The sequence below is a fragment of the Capricornis sumatraensis genome, chromosome 5, assembly GCF_032405125.1.
Source record: "Capricornis sumatraensis isolate serow.1 chromosome 5, serow.2, whole genome shotgun sequence".
Taxonomy (NCBI): domain Eukaryota; kingdom Metazoa; phylum Chordata; class Mammalia; order Artiodactyla; family Bovidae; genus Capricornis; species Capricornis sumatraensis.
Window position 1 is genome coordinate 47,115,746 of NC_091073.1, and position 23,696 is coordinate 47,139,441.

A 23,696-nucleotide genomic window follows, 5' to 3' on the forward strand; every position below is an offset into this window, starting at 1 on the left:
TTTTAGCCATGCAATGAAATATACTATGACATTTCGTATATATTCAGTTCAAGAGTGATATGTGTCTTTTGCTGTAATGCAGACTTCATTCTAAATGAAAAATGAAAGAGTGCATGTAAAACACTGAGCACTGACTTGGTGGATAATTATTATCTTAGTAAATGTTATCTTTTTTTAGTATGGGTGATAAATGTTTCGGAAGGTCAAAAGAGCAATGTGAGATAATGCAAGTTTTAAATGAGTTCCTGAGTATGTTTATGATAGAATCAAATTACATACTTATTTTCCAAATGTATCATTCTAGGAGGAATTGTTGATAAGGATCTTCGTCACTACCTCAACTTACGATTTCAGAAGGGTTCTGTGGACCATGAACTTCAGCAAATTATTCGTGACAACCTCTACCTCCGCACCGTGCCATGTAAGTAACGGGCGATGTTATTTTTTTACTATAGTAATAGATAAATGTTCAGTTATATATTTATTGTTTAATTTAAAAGATAAGTTAAATTTAACTGATTTTTTAAATGATAGACTTTTGAAATAGTCAATTTATTTGAGATATGGACATTATAAGTGCAAAAGCTTATAACTGCATTTGTGTGATTTATGATGATGTCAGATCCAGAAGAGACCTGATTTTCAAGCCATATAAAACCTAACTTACTTCTCAAGTTGATATTGAGAAATATTAGTTCTAGTCCATGATGCTGAAGATTTCAATGTCTTGGGTAGAACTCCACACAGGGAGACAAAGAATGCAAATTCAATTTATTAGTTAAACAAGCTATTTTGTAGCTAGAATCTACACAGTAACTGCCAATATCATCACCAGTTTGCAGCAGAGAGGTCTTACAAGTTAAAAGGAAATTATGCATCGGAAAGTAAAAAATGTTCTGTAGCTCTGAGAAAGTGATGACATTGAGTGTTGGGCAGAAATGTCTTGTACAGAAAATCACAACAATCCCTGATTAGGAGCAGGTGCTACTTCAAAAGAGAGGAATTAGTAAAATGATAAACTTTACAAATCAACTTTTTAGTACCTGCTTTAGTTAATTTTATAATCTTCTGTTTACTTTAGAACAACTCACAGACTTTTCAAGCCAGATAATACGTTATAAATAGGTATCAAAGTCAATTTCTCTCAAGGTAGATTCTATGACCTTTGGAAATTTTTCAGTCTCTCCGGAAACTGATCAGTGGGTGTTGTTTATATTCTTTCGTTTAGTTTTTGTCGTTAAGTTGCTATGTCTTGTCCGACTCTTTGCAATCCCATGGACTGTAGCCCACCATGCTTCCCTGCCCATGGGATTTCCCAGGCAAGAATACTGGAGTGATGAGTTGCCACTTCCTTCTCCAGGGGGATCTTCCTGGCCCAGAGTTTGAATCTAAGTCTACTGTATTAGTACGCAGACTGTTTACCCCACAGTCACCAGGGAAGTCCTCCTTTTGTTTTAGTTTTGTTTTAAACTGTAATAAACTCAAAGATGGGGTCTCTGGAAGGTTGATATTAAAGAAAGAAAAACTTGGCTGGAATAGATGAAAAAAATAATCCATATATATAGTTTCTGGGATTGAACTACTAGAACTATGCAGAAGATATGGATTAAGGATGACTATACAGAAAAAATGAAAACACACAAAGAAGTAAAATGGATAATTCAGCATCCATTTAGCCTACACACATCTTAGGAAGGCTAGACCCTTGCCATTGTTAGTACTAAATGCTCATCAAAACAAAAATGCTATGGCACCACTATCAGATATTCCTAGATGCAAATGCTTATCGACTGACGTCCTGTCAGTCCAATGCTACTTCTGTCAGTGTGTGTTAGTCAAATGAATAGATTTTTGGACTCTTGCTTTAAAACTAGGAGTAGAGAAAAGTATATTCTTGACCTTGTAAGTTTGACATTAGAGTGATGGGCAGAGGAAGATAGATTAAAGTAAGTGACTGAACTATTTATAAGGAAATGAGTGGGTGCATTTTCAAAGCTGTGATGTTGTCAGTACAGACATGTGAATTTATCTTCTGTGACATAAAATAAAGGAGATCTGAAATACAGAATAAAGAATCCAGGTACTTTATTATATTTAAAAGCTGAGGAAGATAGATAAGGGGCTGACATTCAGTAATACTTGTAGTCCTTGCTAAGGTGATGACATAAATAAGAACGTGTAATTAAATGTGAAGATAATAGAAGTAAGTTTTGCATTAGTTCATTAACTTCTTAAATAAGTCATCTTTCTTTAGAGTACCCAAAAAATACTATGATTGAAAAATAAATATAGGAGTAAAATAACTAGGCTCATATGAGTAAACATAAAGGGGTTTGTGATATGATTTTTGTACAAGGTCATAAATTGAATTTCTAAGTCAATTAGAAATCCTCGAATAGCTCCTATAAAGGAGATGATTAGAAACTTAATGAATCTGAATATTATGATTGAACAATTCGGATTGTTCAGTACTCCTAATATCCAATTATACCATTCACTAACAATGCTCTTAACTTGGCATAAAAGTGAAAAAAAAAAGCATCTAAGGCAGATCTGATTCTGATTCATATTTTCTATGATTACTTTACACTGATGAACTGGATCTGGACAATCCACTAGCTTCACTCAATATATCTTTTAATGAAATGTTCAGGTATGTACAAAGGGTATGCAGCAAAGATGTGTCAATAGTGTGAAACATTCAGCTGTTGTTTAGGAATTTACGTGTGCATTCAATATATCAATTGAGTTTGAGTATGGAGTGACATTCATTACATATTCTTTGAGTCAAGTAATTCTCATTGGTTTTCATGTATCCAGAACCATAATAATTAGGAACATATATTACTGTGGAGCTTGTCTCTGCCTTTATTCATGTATTCATTAATATGATACCTCTTGTTTAATTTGCTAAGAGGAATAGGTCATGGAAACAAAATTATTAACTTCAAACTATGTTTGGGTGGTTTAACCTTTTTATAAGGTGAGACTCAGTAATTCTGTTTACTGCCACCACGTTACTCCGCCATCACCAACTATAACTAGTAAGAAAGGAGCAAAGTCTTGAAGCTGTTATTTCCTTGGTGCCTAGTGAATAAGAGAGAGTTCTAGGGTGAGGGCTACAGAGACTCCATTCTCTCTATGCACACAAATGTACTGGTCCAAATCTTAGTGTGAACAGTTTAGCTTTTTTACCTCCTTCTGAAGGACATCTGGACCTGGCTACTGGCTGATTTTTTATCTAAACATGGGAGAGAGGTTGTCAGTCTAACTCTCTACTGGGCCTTAATTATTGAGGCATATAATATAAAACCCCATCAGTCTGTTCTCCCCCATAAACAAGGGTTGACTGCATTTATCATTTTTATTTTGTCTTCCCAGAACTTTATCTCTGAACATAATGTCTCAAAATATATGTTTTAAATCTGTGTCTCTAGGCATGGAAGGCAGGACTTAGTTACGGAGATAAGACTCTTTGGCATACAGTGAACCTGAGTGCTTACTTATACTCACAGGCCCACACATACATGAGTACACACACATACACACTCATGAGATCAGTTGATCATCTTCTAAATTGAGTTATGTAGAAAAGATCCTTAGGAACTGACTGTATATTTTCTGTAGAATAAAAGCCAGTCATTTGATTCTTATCTATGAAAGACCTAACCTTGTACCCAAATGTACTTATATATTTAGTTGATAACTGTACAATTTTTTTAGGATCTTCCCTGGTGGCTCAGATGGTAAAGAATCTGCCTGCAATGTGGGACACCCAGGTTCAATCCCTGGGTTGGGGAAATCCCTTGGAGAAGGGAATGGCAACCCACTCTAGTATTCTTGCCTGGAGAATCCCACGGACAGAATAGGCTGGTGGGCTACAGTCTATAGGTTGCAAAGAGTCGGACATGACTGAGCCACACACACACACACACTCATGAGATCAGTTCATCATTCTTTCAAATCAAATTATACAGAAAAGATCCTTAGGAACTGACTCTATATTTTTTGTAGAATAAAAGCCAGCCACCTGATTCATATCTATTAAAGACCTAACTTTGTACCTAAATGTATTTATGTATTTAATTTTTATTTAATACTTAGGTATTAAGTATTTATGTATTTAGCTAACTGTACAATTTATTGGGGGATGGTAAATGTCTTAAGAGTATACTGGTGTCTTAAAGTGAAACTTAACTTTTAGTTTTTAAATAATGAATACTAAAAATGACACTTTCAATAATTAGATTTCAGGCTATATAGGTTTTAGGTAATAGAACTTCATGAGAAATGAGTAAATAATGATGAAACAAAACTGTTGTGATCTGGAATGTGATTAAAGCCTAACCAAGAAAAATGTATATATATGTAGATAAAGAACTCTAAAGAGTTTACAACATCCATCAAATACTTTGAAGGTATAGAAAAGACAATTTCAGAAGCACCAAGCTTGCAGCACCCATTAGAGATTAGATGAAATTAATTGAGTGTTAAGTGTACCTTTTAAGGCAGCATGCATTGTCCTTATAGACTCAAAAGTATGTGAGGAAAATGAGTGGAATAGAAACAAAAAACATTGGAAATTTTTCAAATGTTTAAAGGATAAAAAAATGGAGTTTATTTTAATATTCTACTGAGCATAATGATTGCATATTGTTAACGAGTCTAAGCAACCATGATTGAATCGACTATGCTTTTTAAATATGAGAAAAATAATAATTTCCACTTATTGATGAAGTTCTGTTTTTTCTGTCTTTAATATTTATTATAAATGTGAATTAATTTTTGAGGCAGGTATGAGCACAGATATAAATGGTGAATACTTTTTCCCTTATATCAGGTGACATGAGGAAGGGACTTCAATAACCAATTTTAGAAGTTTCAAATGAAATGGAGGATAGTTAAAATTAAATTTCTCTCCCAATAACATACTTTGTTTTGTTTTATTGGGAAATATTTTAAATTTATCTGAAGCCAAAAGAAATATCAGTGTATATAAACCAAGTAAAAGACAGAAACCAATAAAACTAAAAGTCTAAAACTCTTCCATAAAAAGGAAATAAAATGAAAATCATAAGTTTAAGATATGAAAGAAATTACTTTTATAGAAGAGCTGATTGAAGTATAACATGCAATGATGTTTCTACATATTTAAGCATTTTAAGTTAGTATAACTAAACTATGTTAGAAAGAAGCATTTTTAAGAATAAAATTGTAAGGCTTCTAATATACTTTTTAAAATTCTCTGTTATATATTAAATTATCTTTCATGTAAAAACAAATAGAAGCAGGCTTGTAAATGTTAGGGATCTCTCTCCTTTTAAGAAGAACATTTAGCAGCACAATGAAAGGTACAGCAATGCAGAGTCAATGTCCCTTTGCCCTAATTATACAATCTCATATAAGACTGTGGTCAGAGTTAACTATTGGAGAGAAGCAGATGACCACATATCTATTAAAAAGTCTAGAATTAGGGAAGAAATTTCATGGGGATACTTCATAGGGAAAAATTATTTTAATTCTTAAGCAAAAAATAAGTACTTTTAAAGCTTTTGGAAAATATGTGTTCTTATTCAACAAAGCAATATTTGTGTAGGCATGAATGAATCTAATTACTCATAATTTGTGTCATGAAGGTATGGTTCTAAGCATATGGTAAAAAGTGAGAGTGGAATCAGTCTGTGGAATACCATAAAGCTAAAATCATCTTCTAACAATGAAGTGAAATTCTCTGAGTTTAAGGTAATCAAAAACATGATTAAATACTCAGAATATCTTTAAGCAATATAGGCCTCTGTCCTGGGATGGTAAGTTGAACTGTAGGTAGACATGAGGGCATAGGACCAGAGATAGAATGTCCAACTATATTTTAAACCAATATATTGCAACAACTGTATATTACACATCTGTTTCAAATTTAACTTTATTGTTTCAAATAAGAATCATCAATTTAGAATCTCTATTCTGACGTTGTTTTTAGGATGTGACTCATGTTCTTTCACAATTATTTCAGAATCAAGTTCCAGATTTTCATTCTTTGAAAATGAATTTATATTTGATTTTTTAAAATAGCCTACTTATATTTCGTGCTAAGTGTTGAGAAAAGGGTTATTAGAGAATAAATATGATTATTAGCCCTGTGGGCCAAAAGAGAAGGAAATCTATAAATAAATGAAACTAAATTTCTTGAGAGACATAAACTTCCCCTGGAAATGTAGGTCAAAAAATTCAAAAGAAAAAAATTCAAAAGCTTCTGAGCAGTAGCAAATGTTTCAGAGTGTCTAGTTATTCAGATGTATGCCTGACTGGTATATTTATTAAAAAATGCATTGTTGCTTTTCAGAAAGCTATATTAGCTTTTCCCTCTCCCTCTTATCCCTGAGAATATTAAGATCTATTTTCATGTCATATATGTGAAAATATGGATTTTCTTTTCTTTTTTTTTTCATTGAGCAAAACAAATGCATTTTCCTGGTCACATAGTAACATTCATTGGTTTGGTTGACGGAATACACTGTAGGAGAGAAATAGCTTCAAAATGTGCTTAAAATGGAAAGTCAGAGGATATTAAAAGGGATAGTATTGATTTATCCATTTGACACTACAGGGCAGTAGCTTTAGAATAAAGGAACATATCTGGCACAAAAGGAAAGCAATAAACACCAGCAGTGAACAATGTTACTGATCTTCCAAACCACATATAATTCGCTTTGCCCTGACTTGACCACATCTTTTTGTGGTTATGACCCAATCTTTCTTCTTGGCTTTTTCTCTTTTGTTTTGTACTTCTCTTTTCTCTTCATAAGAGGAAGGCTTTCCATAAGAAATCTGGGTTTGTGGACCATGGCAGATAGCATGTATACTCTTAGGCTTCAGTGGTTCCAGCAACTGCTCAAGGAAAAATTGGAGATAAGTGTGTAAAGCATTTTTCCACCTTCAAAAAAGCCAGTCAGTCATTACTTTCAATGTAAAATAGCTCACCTTCCAGGGAGCCCAGAATCTGCTCCCTGCAGACTTCAGAGTTGTAGCCCAGTTGGGTATAAATCAGATGTTCACTTCCTTGTATGCCTCTGCATTTTTTGAACAGAAAGAACTAGGACTCTATCAGGTCAGACCTACCCAAGTTTTCAAAGTTGGCTGATGACTACGTAGGCTATTGGATGATTATAGTAGCTGAGGGAAACTGATGACAGTGGACACTAATATTTATTGCAGAACTTTAAGGCTGTAGGTTGTGGTACGGCACTCAATCTTAATTAACCAAAAGAACAATGAAAATAGAATACTAATTGTGATATCCTTATGTTTAGTGCAATAGTCAGTCATTTGCACATTACAGTTTAGAATTGTTAGAGCATGATAAGTAGAAATAGCCCTTTGCTTTACCTATTTGGCAACATGGCACTATGGAAAGAGCATTCATCTAAGAATTGAGAGCTATTGGTTCTAGACTAGGCTCTGTCACTAACAATAGAACCTTGGCATAGGCTTTACCTTTGAGATTAAGGAGAGAGAGAGAGAAGGGAAGAGAATGAATTCTAATGGTTCTTTCTGCTCTAAAATGTCGTGCTTTTCTGATTCTGCTGGCTTACTTTTCTTTATTGTTATTCAAATCAGTTCATCAAATTGGCTTAAATTATTCTGAGTATGTAATGCCCTCAATATTAAGCAGGTGTAAACAGCTTATGGAAGCATAAGATATATCAAATACAACAGACACTTCAGGGAAAAATAAAGAGCTGAGTTTAAAATAGGTGCAGTTCTGGATAAAACTAGCCATGCATGTCCTTTCAGATTTTTCTTTGAATGTTAAGGATGCCATCATAACTCTGATGTTCCTTGAAATCTGCCTTCATTATTCATGAATTCTGAAATACGGTGTAGTCCTAGTAAGTTGTTGGGAAAATAAACATAATAAGAAATGCAAAGCTTTTAAAATGACTTTCTTTCTTTGAAATGTCTAATGATTTGACATGTGACATAAAGGCTTTTGAAGCTTTAGGTGTGTTGTTATGAAAACATAACTGTAATCTTTATGATAATATGTTTAGCATGAAATATAATGTCTTCTAATGTTAAACATTAATAAATATCACTTGTGCTGTTGAATGGCCTTTGGTGAACATCCAAATAGATCTAGCTAAAGGAAGATTAAATTAGTGCCCAGTGCAGTCTTTATAGCGCTCTTTAAAAATGTAGGCAAGTCAGTAAGGTTTCTCACACAGAATAATTAAAAGGTAACACTGATATAGGGTTGACAGTCAATTTAATTTAAAAATATAGGTGTAAATTCTGCCTCTCTTAGGCAAGTCAGACGTTTAGAATAGGATCAATTCCCAGTTAGTTTTCCAGTATCTATTCCATGCTCTGTTACCTTTTCTACTTAAAGGCTAGCTTTCAGGAATGTTGTTTTTTGTGCATACAAAATTACAGGTATCTGCACCAGTTCTGTTGGAATGAAGACAGAGCTTCATCTGATGCTCAACACAATGAACTTGTAGGGATATATGATAATTCTTACCTTGTCCTTCAAAAAAGATTGAATTGAGGAGCTAACACCGAGCTATGCATGCATATCTGTCCTTTCCCAGTTTTGGTAGAAATTCTAATTCTCTTTTTTCCTCTTTTTTTGATTTTTTGAAACTAATAAAAAAAAAAAAACCTCTACTGATCAGTAAAGAAACTGAATATTTGTAGGAAATCTATGACTTCATGTCTTGAATTCATCTTAGCATTTTCCAATGGAGGAATGGTTGGTGATTCCCTAACCAGGACCAGCCCCAGGTATGAGACTCCATGAACATCAACTAGAACAGTTCTTTTACTAAGCACTTCCTATGTGCCAAATATATTTTCCATACATTATCTTAGAACTTTCTAAGAATCCGTATAAAGTAAATGTTAATCCCATATTTGAAGACATATGGAGAAGCTGAGGCTCCAAGTTTAAGCAATGATTTAGTAAGTCTGGAAGAAGAGGAATTCTGTCTCAGGTGGGTCTAGCTCCCAACCCACACTCTGCATGAAAGAACTCTCTAGCAGAAGCTCCAGGAAGACATGAACAATATAAGGGCGCTTCAAAGGGGTTCAGTCATGCTGTTGGAGTAGAAAAGTAAGCAAAGAACTCTGCAGATCGATGAACAGCCTAGTGAGCATGAATGAAGTTCCACAAGCTGATAGGTTCTCTGATGAGCATGAATGAAATTCCACCAGTAGAAAACACATTTTTGCCAAATAAATATAGACAGAAATTCCCACAATTTAAAAAAATTTATTTATTTGGACAGTTATCAGGAAACTTTTCAAATTAACATCTATTGATTGACTAGCTTCAGGTTAGTTCTTTTCAACTAGACATTAATCTCTTCATTGGCCATTTATCAATCAAGTATCAAATTGGTTTTTTAGCTCATTATTGCCAGAAATATTGGAATATAAAGTATTTATGGGCAGAAAAATTAATTGATAAGTATATTATTCCCATAATTAAAACTGTTACCTTGTTATAGAGAGATCAAATATGGATTATCTAAAAACTTTTATTAATTTCTGAAGTTTGCTTCTAAAGCCTTACTTAACTAAGCACTTCTAGACCTTCTGTCTCCATTTCATACTCTGAATTCTAATCTAAATGTAAAATTCTAACTATATGGAACTCTATAAGCAGGTATTTATAAAAGTTCCCAGTTTCTCACTTTGGCATTTTACAAAAGCATTTTTTTTTCCTGCAAATCAGTGTGAGGGTAACAAGGGGTTGAGTGAGGAAAAAACAATGAATTAATATTTACCAGATATCCACATACAAGGACTTTAATTATGTTGTTAACTTTGCAATCCTCAAAGTAATGTATTGTGGTTCCCATTTTTCAGACAGATCACAGCTACTAAGTGAGTAACAGGGAATCCAAGTGTCTAGGTCTAACACCAAGAAACATTTATGGGATGTATTATGTTAACTCCTATGACTCTGATATCCCCTACAGTTCTGAAAAAATCTCGAGAAGCCAAGAATGTAAGAATGTAAAAGATTGCTTGGATGTGTATCTCCATTTTTAATCTGATGTTTCCCATAAAGGCAGAAAAAATGTTGAGAATAGGTAGTGCATTATACAAGGTCTTTAAATCACACAATTATTCCCATAGCCATTGTATAGGCACCCAACTAGTCATTCCTCCAAAGGTGCCAGAAAGACCAAGGTCAGTAGCAGATTATTATTCAACATCAGCAATGTTGTTGAATAATAATGCCTTCTCCTGTTCTGGAGATAACCAGAACAGAGACAACATGGTTATTTAGTTTGGCATTCATAACACTTTAATGGGGAAAATGGCCCTTCTGGTGAAAAGAAGTGCTACATTCCTTTCACAGCAGAACTGTTACCCAGTCATTTAGCTGTCACATGCAGCCCAGTGCAGTGACAGCTTCTCAGATCCTGAATCCTCCAATGAGCTAAACATTGGTACATGGTGACACAACTTGGTACAATTTGTTTGATCCTTTCACCAAGAAGGCTTCCCTTGTGGCTCAGATGGTAAAGTGTCTGCCTACAATGCGGGAGACCCGGGTTCGATCCCTGGGTCAGGGATTTCCCCTGGAGAAGGAAATGGCAACCCACTCCAGTATTCTTGCCTGGAAAATCCCATAGATGGAGGAGCCCAGTTGGCTACAGACCATGGGATCGCAAAGAGTTGGACACGACTGAGCAACTTCACTTCACTTCACCAGGAACACATAAAATTGAGAGGTCCATATGTGTTCACCGATCTTCCCTGGTTTCAGGGTAAATGCCCAGATTCTGACTCAAAGGATCAGGATAATACCCATGATAATATCTGGTGTCTACTGAGCATTGTAAACTATTGAGAAGCTAATGAGTGGTAAGCCAAGCTTATATTCTATCTAGCTTTCATGTTCTTTTTATTGCTTGCAGTGTCAAAGACATTTTTCTAATCCATTAAGCAAAACAATGTGTAATGTGTCCTTTAGGGTTCAGCCCAGGTAATAAAGATATGTAAGTTATTTTCAAAAGGAAGAAATTTAGAGATGTAGTTATTTAGAAAACTGCTGAAAAAATTAGAGAAGAGGGTTGCAGAATAGATCCTCAGGAATAATGTTCAAACAATACACTGCCCTACCAGGGTAACTGCTACTTCTGAGGGCTGTGGCTATGATTCATAAATCCAGAATTAAGAAATTTCATGAAGCCAGAACTGATAAATCTCTAGGTTTCACAAAGGCACTATTCAGAAATTGCTACTATGGCTGCACTCACCACTTAACACTTGAGAATCTGGAAAATGGACAGTGCAACGCTCCTTCAGAAAACATCATATCTCTAAGACCTTTTGGTATGAAAGAAAATATCACCTTTAAGCATCTTTGTTTTCTGTAATAACCCAATAGGCATACAGTATCAGTGTTTTAAAAGACTGCTCTAAATTTTTAAATCCTTTTTGATGAATCTGTAGTTGAACACTTGCAATTTAAATGACTGCATTCAGAGGTTAGTGAAAAGATTTACATAACATTTTTATATAGTGTTTTTATTCTCTACTTATATCTAAGCTCCTAAAGATTTTTTTTACAGTAAGCTAACTGGCTATATAAAATACCAAGGAAATTCACTTATTTTTTTAAGCAAACCAGGATACATAAGCATTATCAGTATATTCTAGATTTAATCTACTCTACTTATAGAATGAAACACTTTAAATGTGTATCAGAATCATTGTTCGTTTTTTATTTACAATTTTATTATTAAAAATATGAATATGACACTAACAAACTTTAGTTCATAATTATATTTCTCACATGAAAAACCAATTGACAAAACTCACTTTCAGAACATAAGTTAAACTTAGAGCAAGAAAAAAAATCTTAATTAAAAGTGAGAAGTTGAATATATTATTTGAAGCACTACAAAAAATTAATTACAGCTTGAAAAATGTAAGACAATTTCAGCATTAAGTGGCATAATATCAGTGATCACAGGTCAACATTAGAAGCATTTTGTGGGTTGCACCATCATTTCTTTACTACAAAGCTTATTAAGGAATAATACTGTGACTCTTTTGGTAAAATAGAATGTAAGAAAAATGTATATAATAGGAAAATATGACTCAGTAAAACTGGCAAAACCAATTTTTATATTTGTATTTCAGCCAGTATGTTAACCTAATGTTAGTTTTGGAAAAAATACATCTGATTCCCTGATATAAATATAAAAATTTAATTTCAGTTTCTGTAGGTTGGATATTATTTTCCTTATGAATATATCTCTATTCACAAAAATTATCTTCCAGATTCATTAGTTGTATAAGTGTGGTTGTTAATTCAAAGTGTCATCAACATACCTGATAACCTGTTAAAATTAAAGAGAGTAAACATTTATAAACTTTCATGTATTGTAACTTATTTTAATTCAGTTAAACTAACATTGAGAGCTGTACTATATGTATGACCAGCTGGGTACTGGGAATATGGAATGACTAAAACACAGGTCAAGAGAAGAAAGCAGGAATAAGAAGGAAGGAAAACCAAAAATCATGGCCAATCCCTGAAGGACTAAAGGTTTTCTTGGATTGCCTTTTGATAGTAAACTTAGTTAATTATTTACTAGTTAGAGACACACATTTTTGTCCAAAGGATAAATCTCAATCTTCCAGAATCTTTAGACAAAGCCCTTAGGCTGGGAACAATGGCTTCTTCAATGGAAGCCTGGTGGATATGCGAGGTTCAGGTAGTTAGAGACTTTTGTAATGATCCCTCCTTGTCCAGGAAGCCTAAAGCTGATATCAAGCACATGGCCTATCAGTTCCTGACTTTCTCTTCATTATGAAGAAAGGGTGGTGAGGTTCAGCAGGTGAATAAGTAGCCCAGGATCATTGAGCTTATAATTGTGAGAGTTATTTTTCATTGTAAATTAGTACATGGGCTTCCCAATTTTTATTATTATGTGTGTTATCAGTGCTTGATTTCCTTTCATATTGACCAAAGTGATGATTCTCCAGACTTTCACAGTTAGGGACTAGATTTTGTGTGTGTGTGTGTGTGTGTGTGTGTGTGTGTGTGTGTGTGTGTGTGTGTACACATATATTTATATATAGTTTGTTTTGGACATACCACACGGCATGTGGTATCTTAGTTTCTTGTGCTGCTGTACTTAGTTGCTGAGTCATGTCTGACTCTTTCTGACCCTTTGTATTGTAGCCCACCAGGTTCCTCTGTTCATGGGATTTTTCAGGCAAGAATATTGGAGTTGGTTGCCTTTCCCTCGTCCAGAAGATCTTCCTGCCCAAAGGATTGAACCCGTGTCTCCTGCATTGAAGGCAGATTCTTTACCCCTGAACCATCGGGGAAGCCTCTTAGTTCCTTGAAGTGAAGTAAAATCACTCAGTCATGTCTGACTCTGTGACCCTGTGGACTATACAGTCCATGGAATTCTCCAGGCAAGAATGCTGGAGTGGGCAGCTTTTCCCTTCTCTAGGGGATCTTCCCAACCCAGGGATTGAACCCAGGTCTCCCACATTGCAGGTGGATTCTTTACCAGCTAAGCCACAAAGGAAGCCCAAGAATATTGGGGTGGGTAGCCTATTCCTAATCTTTGGTTGCTATTTGGGTCAGTGCAGTCTGGAGTGAAGCTATTAGTATGCAGGCTAGAAACGTTGGTATTTCAACAACACTTCATGTGAGGTCCCAGCCAGTCACTCAGTATCACACACACGTACTCCCCAAATCCCTTCATATGTGAAGGCAGAAGGAAAAGATTTAGAGTGTAGGCAAACCAACAGAGAATGAGATAGGTTTGAAATCTAGGACACAGGCATAAAAGCTCCTACTGTTGAGGGTACATGGAAGGATGAAAGGATGCCTTCAGAATCAATTACATGTTGTGATTTTTATTTTCAATCTAGGCTACTGAGATCATTCTCAAATTCATAGCCTGTAACAGCTTTGAAAGGCATGCCTCTAGGATTTTCTTTTCTTCCAAGCCCCATTGCACTATCATGTCTTCCATCAACCCTGAAAAATAAAATGTTTCATGAACTTCATTCAGCAGCAGCCAAGTAAATCAGAACACTTCCCTTGAGAATCTTGCATTTTTCCTACTAGTATATGAGACATCACAGATAATTACAATCCAAAATATTTCTGTAATAAAAATATGACAGGTGGTTAATCCTTGACTAGCATAATGAAATTGATCTAACAGCCAATTCTTTGGGGTAAAGGTAGTTTTATTTACATGAGAGATGAAAGTAGCAGCAAAACTGCTACTATTAAACAATGTAATTAGTGCTGATGTAATTAATCTAGACGTTTAGTCAATGAACTACAATATCTTGGGCTTTTTTTCCCACTAAAACAGTTCTCCATTCAGATGCCCATCAATAGTAATACTGGACATAGTTGCAAATGAAAATACACAAAGCACCTATGCTTTTGTAGTTATAGAACTACAATTGTACAATTATAGAACTGTTCTTTTTCTGTTTATTTCTAAACTTGAAATTGATTGCTGATTCACCTTGATCCAGATCAGTTACTCTATGTCATCATCTATCTGCTAGGCCTTTATCTTATTTTTCCTCCTATCTGTAATCCATTCTTCTCCATATCTTGGCTTGAACTATATACCTTGATGCTGACTCCATATAACCATCCTTTGTGAAAATCCTGTGACATCCCTTGAGTAGTAATTACACAGTAGTCACTTCATTTATAGCCATAGTGCAGTAAAGATTCCATAGCAAATAAAGAATACTTTCAGTAATCATCACATGATATATCAACAAGCTGTTAAAATTTTGTCCAAGTCTATTGACCTTCCTCTTTCAGCCCTTCTAGCCAGGCTTACAGAAGATCAATTAAGCATTGGAGAAATGCAAAATAGCACAGGACTTTAATTAGTGGGTTTATATGTAAGATTAAGAGAGAGAGAGTAAGCAGGTTTCCAGATATTTTCTACTTTTGTTCAAAATGAATTTTTCATCTCGTAAGGGTTGCTTTTTCCTAGTCTTGTGTAGACTTAGCAGACATATTGCTAGTTTTGTGCCAGTGGATAAAATCTAGTCCCCCCCAAATAAAAAAATACCTAGACTCAAACCAGCATTTTGCTTGGCAGAGCTCTAAGTAATGCTCAGTATCACATGTTAGTTTTGCAGCCTTCTTTGCAGTTAGGTAAAAACCACAGGACTAGTTGAGACAATATGACTGAGGAAGCTGTGAGCTGGTCCTCTTCCTGCATCTCTCTTCCCCTGCTGCAGCGAACTTAATGGCTATATGTTTTAGGTGGTGTATCCATTACTAGAATAGAGACTGTCCTGGACAACATTAATCAATCCAGATTTAAACGTGCACTGTCAAACTTTACATTAAGATTTGGAAATTCATTTGTTTTATCACAGCACATATTAGAATTCTGACTAATACAAACCAAAATATCCTTAATATTAAAGAAAATACTAGGACACATGTTAACTCCTTGCTCAGTTCTTGAAAATAAGTGAGATAGTCAGTTATAAATCTTGTTTTATCCTTTCCTATGTGTGTATATGTCAGTGTGAAAAAATCAGTATAAAAGCATATGCCATTTTATTGTTCATCAGTGCTTCAACCTGGCAGGCTGATTGTTTCTTTTATTAAAAGTGATGAAGAAATGAAACTACTTTTAATAAAATTCATATTGCTATTCTATTTTCTATAGTAGAAAAGACTTTAGGATTAATGGAAAAAGAGAGGAAGGAATAAAAGTTCTGTATGGTTCTGTGAAATTTTTAGTTTGCACTTGACCTTGATCACTTTAATCAGATAAATTTGTGACTTGGGATATTGGTTCATTATGGATGAAACAAAAGTACCACACTGTCCTTTATTCTGTAGTTAATGATAAACCTTGAAAATAAGATAGTCATTTTTCAATTAGGCTCCATGCAGAGACTAGAAAGCATAGTTCTCAACATGTTCAGAACATAATCAGCATTAAGTTGTCATATTTTGGCTGTATTAATGTTGTTAAATTGATGTAATAGTCATTATAAGCAGATACTCTTTCCTGAAATCAGTTATTGCCTGAAAGATTTTAGCAATTAAAGCTGTATTCATTAGCACACCTACATCTATACTTTTTTCCAACTCATCATTATGCTTCTCACTTTCCACTGCCTAGAGTTATGAAGCCATGTAAAGTTATAAAATGAAATTTCAACTGCTTGGCTTGTTAGAAGAAGTGCCACATTATTCATCACCCATACAAGTTGTACGGACCTTCCTTATGAAAATTAATACCCTCCAAGCTTCCACTTGGAGAAGGCAATGGCACCCCACTCCAGTACTCTTGCCTGGCAAATCCCATGGACGGAGGAGCCCGGTGGGCTGCAGTCCATGGGGTCGCTAAGAGTCGGGCACAACTGAGCTACTTCACTTTCACTTTTCACTTTCATGCATTGGAGAAGGAAATGGCAACCCACTCCAGTATTCTTGCCTGGAGAATCCCAGGGACAGAGGAGCCTAGTGGGCTGCCGTCTATGGGGTCGCACAGAGTCGGACATGACTGAAGCTACTTAGCAGCAGCAGCAGCAGCAGCAAGCTTCCACTTTGAGAGTATTCTTTCTGTTTAGTAGTGAATGCTTCAGACGTAAAGGGCTGTCCTTTTATCTCTTGCTCTGACACATGTTGTTCATAATGCTCAACCTGGAAGGACTGACAGTTCTGGAGAACATCTCTCCCTTTCCTTACTCATAGCTACTCACAGGTCACCATGTTCTGAAGTTTCTTTGTATCATGGAAGTAGAAAATAGCATAAAGAGGTATTAACTGCGAGACCAAGAAAAAAAAATGTGATGAAATAAAAAATAGTAAAAACCCCAGCTTGGTATGTGACAGCCAGTTTTATGGTAGAAGACAGAAAGTATAGAGATTTGTGTCCACCTTAACTCTGTTGTTGATTCTATAGCTTTAACTAAATCACTTTAACTCTAATGGCCTTGGTGTGTTACTGGATTAGTTAAGCTCTAGGGTGCTAAATTAATAGGAAAAATAGGTTGGAATGGGCAAGAGGTAGAACAAATAGAATGATGGGTTTCATGGAGAAGGGGTGGATTGGCTCCTATGGGTGATCTTTCAAATAGATGAAATCTGAGTTCAGCAGGTTTTTTTTCTGCTGTTGTTTGGTTGTTCATGTATTTATTTAGAGGGACTGATTTTTAAGTAGATCTGTGATAAATGGGTAAAGTGAGAGAAAAAATAAGAACCTAGTCTTTATAACTCATTTTTCTTATATACAAAATATAGATCATAATATTATATTTAATGTTTTCATGGTAATGTTGGGATTAATTAGTATTCATGTGAAAGTTATTTGAAAATGAAAAATGTCTTTTAAATGCTAAATAGTGTTGCTTCAGGTTTGGTTTCTTACAATACCTAACTCTTCATTAATCTTTATAAATGTCCTCCAATGTGCATCACAGAATTTATAATCTTGTATGTATAAAAGAGATTATATATATATAATACATAAACATATATAAGATATAACAATAATGTCATATAATATATAAACATATATATATATATATATATAAAGTAATGCTAATCAAGCAAAAAGGGACAATTTTATGGCCTGAGTTATAAAACTTTCCTCAAGTGGTGCAGCTGCGTGCATATTATGTCATGTACTACTCTTTGCAACTCTGTAGCCTGCCAGGCTCCTCTGTTCATGGGATTCTTCAGGCAGGAATACTGGAGTGGGTTGCCATTTTTTTCTTCCAAGGGATCTTTCCAACCTAGGGATTGAATTCACATCTCCTGCATCTCCTGCATCTCCTGCATGTGCAGGCAGATTGTTTACGGCTGAACCACCTGGGAAGCCCTCAAGTGATGCAATAACCAGGTAAACTGTTAACTGCCATCACTAAAGACTTATTGAGTTGCTTGGGAAAGCATTACCTGAAAACCTTCTATGGAGATATCTCTATATATGTATGCAGTCTAATGAACAAATATGACCTTGCTGTATACAGTTATTAACTGTTCTACAATTCAGAATTAAAAGTAAATATATATCCAGCAAGCTGTCATAGCCTTTCCTAATTATTTTACCATGATTCAAAAGATGAATATTTTATTGGGGGTTCCAGGATTATAGGGTTTACTAGTAATGCAGGCAAAATCACTCTAGTATTTGTCAAATGTGGATTTAAAAGTTTAGTCTTAGTTTAAACAAAGTTAAATGTCTTACTATTGAATCACGGAGTATATATAAATCATATATATTAAAATAAATATTAAATATGTAAATATATATATTTTACTGCCTAAGTTATGATGATAACCCTCTTTAAGTGGTGAAATTCTGCATCTCCTGTTCTACAGTTAGCTAACACTCTATTACTTGATTTAACTTTTTTCTTTTTTGGTTCTTTAAAGATATCAATAAAACAACTAAAATACTGGAATTGGATATTGTAAATATTTTAAAGGATTACTTATAGATCAAAATGTTCTCAAATTTAGAATTTTACTACATAGTATAATTGAGTCTGCTAAATTAAGAGCATTTGATAGTTCTAGTAGTTAAACAAATTAATAAATATAGAGAAATATACTGAGGTAATAAGAAAAGCAAGAATACACTATTAGATTTCCAAAGTAATTGAGAGTAATGATTGAGGTAATTGCTACCTTAAAATTCTTTTCTCAGAGTAGTGACTTTTAAGTTTCTAAAGAATAAATATTTGCAAGAATAGAAATATAGTGCATAGAAAATGATTATATAAAGGAAACAATAACTATGTCTCTCTATAAAAAAAACTTCAGAATTTTAAATTTTAGTAGGGTTTATTTGCTATTTGAAATGTGAAAAGTACATTATTTTAGTACAGAGAAATAATCATTTTGTGAGTCAACATCCTAAATGATAGAGCATTTTCTTCTAATACGTATTAAATATACTTTTATAGATGATTGCATAAAGCCTAAGTGATACAATAAATATATTTATTTATTCCTTGTAAAACTTATAAATCTTATGTAAAAGTGTAGCATTAAAGAAAAGTCCTTTAACCTACAAAGAACGAACAAATGCAAAAGATTATACTCTTTAAATACTGATTTCTGGTATTCATGTACCTTAGTATTAAGTATTTTAAATGTTGAAATGATCTACAAACACATATGAAGTATAGAAATAGCAAATTATTCATTTAGTAATTTTCAATTAATCCTTATTCAGAAACTTCAAATATTGAATTAAGCAGTCAAATTCTCATTCAGAAATGTGTATTACCTTTCTAATTGATATAAGTTGGACTCTAATCAGCTTTTTGAAATGTAGAAATTAAAGGTAAGGTGTTCACTAAAGAATCAAATTGTCCAGGAAATTAATTTCTCTAAAGAATGTAAACTTGGGTTTCCAGCCAGAGTAAAAGGGAAGAAAGGTACATGAAGTAAAATTGAAAATGGATACAAGTAAGAGGTTCTCTTAGAAAACAGAATAAATTAGGGGAGCAAATTATGGCAATCATAGTAGTAAGTGGAATGATTCCCTGGAATAACTAGAAAATAAAAGTGAGCTGGGAGAGCAATGATTGGGTAAACAAAGTGGTCTAAAGTGTGCATATTAATATATATTATTTCCCTGTTGTTTCGGTAAGAAATTATCACAGACTGAATGGCTTAAACAACATTAATGTATTACATTTCTTGGGGTCCGAAGTCCAAAATGGCTTTCTCTGTATGGAAATCATGGTCTTGGCAAGGTTGTGCTCCCTCCCAAAGGTGCAGGGGAGATGCCATTCCCTCGCTTTTTCCAACTTTTAGAAGTTGTCTCCATTCTTTGATTCATCCCCCCTTTTCTTCATCTTCAAAGCCAGGAGAATAGCATCTTCAAATTTTTCTCTAGCTCTGACCATCCATACTGTTTCTTACAAGACTCATAGGTTATATATGAGCCAATTCAAATAACACAAGATAAGCTCCCCACTTCAAGAGCCTAGATGTACTCAAATCACAATTGCAAGTCACTTTTGAAAATTAGCTGTCACAGTTACGGATATTGAAGACTGTGTAGGATGTAAATACATGTTTTTGAGGGGTGAGCGTTATTTAGGCAAAGTGTATAAGCTGTAGTTGTCACCAAAGTCAGAAGCAGAACTCAGAGGAATATACGCAGACAATCACAGTATCTGATTTTTGTTGGCTTTGGATTTGAAATGGACTGTTTTAGCTGAAACTTAAGGGATTTCCTCAAAGTGGGGTTCCCACTATGGTTTTCTGCAAGTTATCTTCTATCCGCATTCACTCAGTCCCATAGGTAAGAATTTTACTAGAAGGATAGTCTCCTTTACCTACTCAATGAACCTTTTCCTGCATTTAACTTAATTCTCCACTTCCTCCTCATCATTGTCATCACTATTCTTTCTTTCTATAATGTTAAATATTGATCATTTTTATGATGTCATTATCAAATAGCAGAAGCAACTCCACAACTCCACCTATAAAGAAGGAGCTTAGAGAAAATCTGATTAGAAGGTTCATTGATTTATTCATTTAAAAATATTTATTGAGTGCTCACTGTGTTCTGAACTCTATTCTAGAAACTAGCAGTAAAGTAATTAAAGGAAATGGAATTCCTGCCTTCGTGAATCTTATATTTTGGTAGGACAATAAGCCATCTTGCTTGGGCTTATAGAAAATAAACAAACAGCCCCAAGCATCCTGTATCCTGCATCAAACCTAGACTGGTGATTCGTTTCTTATATAATATTATATATGTTTCAGTGTCATTCTCCCAAATCATCCCACCCTCTCCCTCTCCCACAGAGTCCAAAAGACTGTTCTATACATCTGTGTCTCTTTTGCTGGATGACCCAGAGAGATGATATGGGGAGGGGGGTTCAGGTTTAGGAACACGTGTACACCCATGGCAGATTCATGTTGATGTATGGCAAAACCAATACAGTATTGTAAAGTAAAATAAAGTAAAATAAAAAAAAAATTAAAAAACAGTTCTTAAAACTGGATATATGGTTTTAGTTTTGGAATAGAAAGAGATGTACACAAATGCATGTGAAAAAGACTTGCAGGGATATCAATAAAAAGCTAATATTAAAAAAGAAAGAAAGACAATAAACAAATAATGAAATAAAGAATTTGGCAACTCAGGATCACTACTATGAAGAAAATAAGTGCAAATGAGAGATAATAGGTAGTGTTAAGTGTGTGTGTTGGGGGGAGGTCAATGTGTTCTATTTTAAATATAGTTTTCAGGGAAGGTATCATTTAGAGCATAGACTTGAAGAAAAGAAGATAAAATAACCATGAAAATATCTGAAGAAAGGACCATCTAGACAGAAGGGACAAAAGACCTCAATAGGACCATGGTTGGTATGATGGAATGAAGAACAGGTGTGAGGCCAGATTTGCTGGAATGAAATTAATGAGAGACAAGGGGGGTCACGGAAGGTGATGTCAAAAGAAGGTTGATACAAGGAAACAATATAGGATCATATAGGCTATCATAAAAACTTTAGCTTTATGTTAAATGTGAAGGGAGTTACATGGTTTTGAACACAGGGATAATGTGCTCTTCTGCCCTTTGTTTTAAAGGGATAATTCTGGCTGTGTTTGAGAATAACCGAATAGGAATAGAACTAGAAACAAGGAGACCAATCAGTTTAGAAGGCTGTTGTAAGCAGAAAGGATCATTATTTAGATTAAGGGCCAACAGTGGAGATACTAAGAGGTGATCAGATTTTAGAGAATTTTTAAAGAATATGTTGATGGAATGGATATTGGGTGGATAAAAATGAGAGGTTAAGGTAATATCCATTGTCTGATCATATAAACTAATAGAGTCCCAAATGAAAGAAATGCAAAAGACTGACAAAGGAACAAGTTTGAGGTGGGAAATTGGGAATTTGTTTGGGAACATGTTAAATTTGAGGTGCCAGACTTTATTTTTGGGGGCTCCAAAATCACTGCAAATGGTGATTGCAGCCATGAAATTAAAAGATGCTTACTCCTTGGAAAGAAAGTTATGACCAACCTAGATAGCATATTCAAAAGCAGAGACATTACTTTGCCAACAAAGGTCCGTCTAGTGAAGGCTATGGTTTTTCCTGTGGTCATGTATGGATATGAGAGTTGGAGTGTGAAGAAAGCTGAGCACTGAAGAATTGATGCTTTTGAACTGTGGTGTTGCAGAAGACTCTTGAGAGTCCCTTGGACTGCAAGGAGATCCAACCAGTCCATTCTAAAGGAGATCAGTCCTGGGTGTTCTTTGGAAGGACTGATGCTAAAGCTGAAACTCCAATACTTTCGCCACCTCATGCAAAGAGCTGACTCATTGGAAAGGACTCCGATGCTGGGGAGAGGGGGATTGGGGGCAGGAGGAGAAGGAGACAACAGAGGATGAGATGGCTGGATGGCATCACCAACTCGATGGACATGAGTTTGAGTGAACTCCGGGAGTTGGTGATGGAAAGGGGGGCCTGGCATGCTGCATTTCATGGGGCCGCAGAGAGTTGAACATGACTGAGCAACTGAACTGAACTGAACTGAATTGGAAAAGTGGAGATATCTCCAAGTGGAGATACTGAGTAGGTAATAGGATGTAGCTCTGGAGTTCAACTGAGATTCTGGGCAGGAGATATGAATTTTGGAGCCATCAGATGGAGATAATATATAAAGCCATGTAAATGAATAAGATTACCTAGAAACTAAGTATAAATAAAAGAGAGTCTAGGACTGGGCTTGATTACTTTATTAGGTGGAGAGACACAAAGGGAACTAGAAAAGAACATTGAGAAGATAATTAAAGCATTTCTAAGGTAGGAAATGATCATCTGTGACAAATGTTGATATTTGGTCCCCCCCCCCAAAAAAACGGACTGAGAATCAACTATTAGAGGTTAAGTCTTACGCCCATCTTATGTGGTAAGGTCATTGTTTTTGTATAGAATGAAAGGTTATTTAGGATAACTTCATTAATGATTAATTGAGATTATCAGGATGGGGCTTTAGTGACCCCGCACTCAACAACCTATCTCTTGCTAACATGCTGGGCTTATAGAAAGAAAAAGTACCATTGTAAAATCCCCAAAGAGGGCATTCTACTCCAATATTACAAAATATCTTGACACTAAAAGGATTAACACGGAGGAAGTCAACAGCTCTACTCCTACATAAGAGCATTATGAGAATAGTGTTCTTGTTAAACCTAAATTATCATCTCTATGTAAAAGCATTTATTTACCTCTTGACTACAACCTTCACTCTTATTTCTAATTTTTTCTTTCAAATTGAATTTGGTCTCTAAATATGAAACACTGTCCAATAAAATAGAATGTATTTTCATATATGTACTTTTTTGTTTTACTAATCACAAAAACAAACATATGCTATTAATTTTAACAATATATCTTACGTAGTTCAAGATATCCTAGTCATCTCAGTATGTAATCAATATAAAAATATTGAGATATTCTACATTCTTTTCTTTTGCTTCTGAAATTCAGTATGTATTATAAATTTACAGCTTATCTCAATTTACACTAGCCACACCACATATGGCTAATGATTGTATTATTGATGGGGAAACTCTGTTCAATAATCCTGTTAAAACAATTTTGTTACCAGGGAAGAGCTCATACAGGTTAACTGCTCTCACTGGCCTTTGTTTTTAATTTTTGCC

The 23,696-nt window shown here is 34.7% G+C and overlaps 1 protein-coding gene across 2 annotated transcripts in view; it reads left to right on the forward strand.

Annotated features, from left to right (window-relative positions):
- Window positions 1–23,696, forward strand: part of MAGI2 (membrane associated guanylate kinase, WW and PDZ domain containing 2) — a 1,476,322-nt gene that overhangs the window by 427,718 nt on the left and 1,024,908 nt on the right. For both annotated transcript variants that reach the window (XM_068972797.1, XM_068972798.1), the window contains exon 2: window positions 305–421. In XM_068972797.1, coding sequence (XP_068828898.1) covers window positions 305–421 — 117 coding nt within the window. The remainder of the gene's footprint in view (window positions 1–304; window positions 422–23,696) is intronic.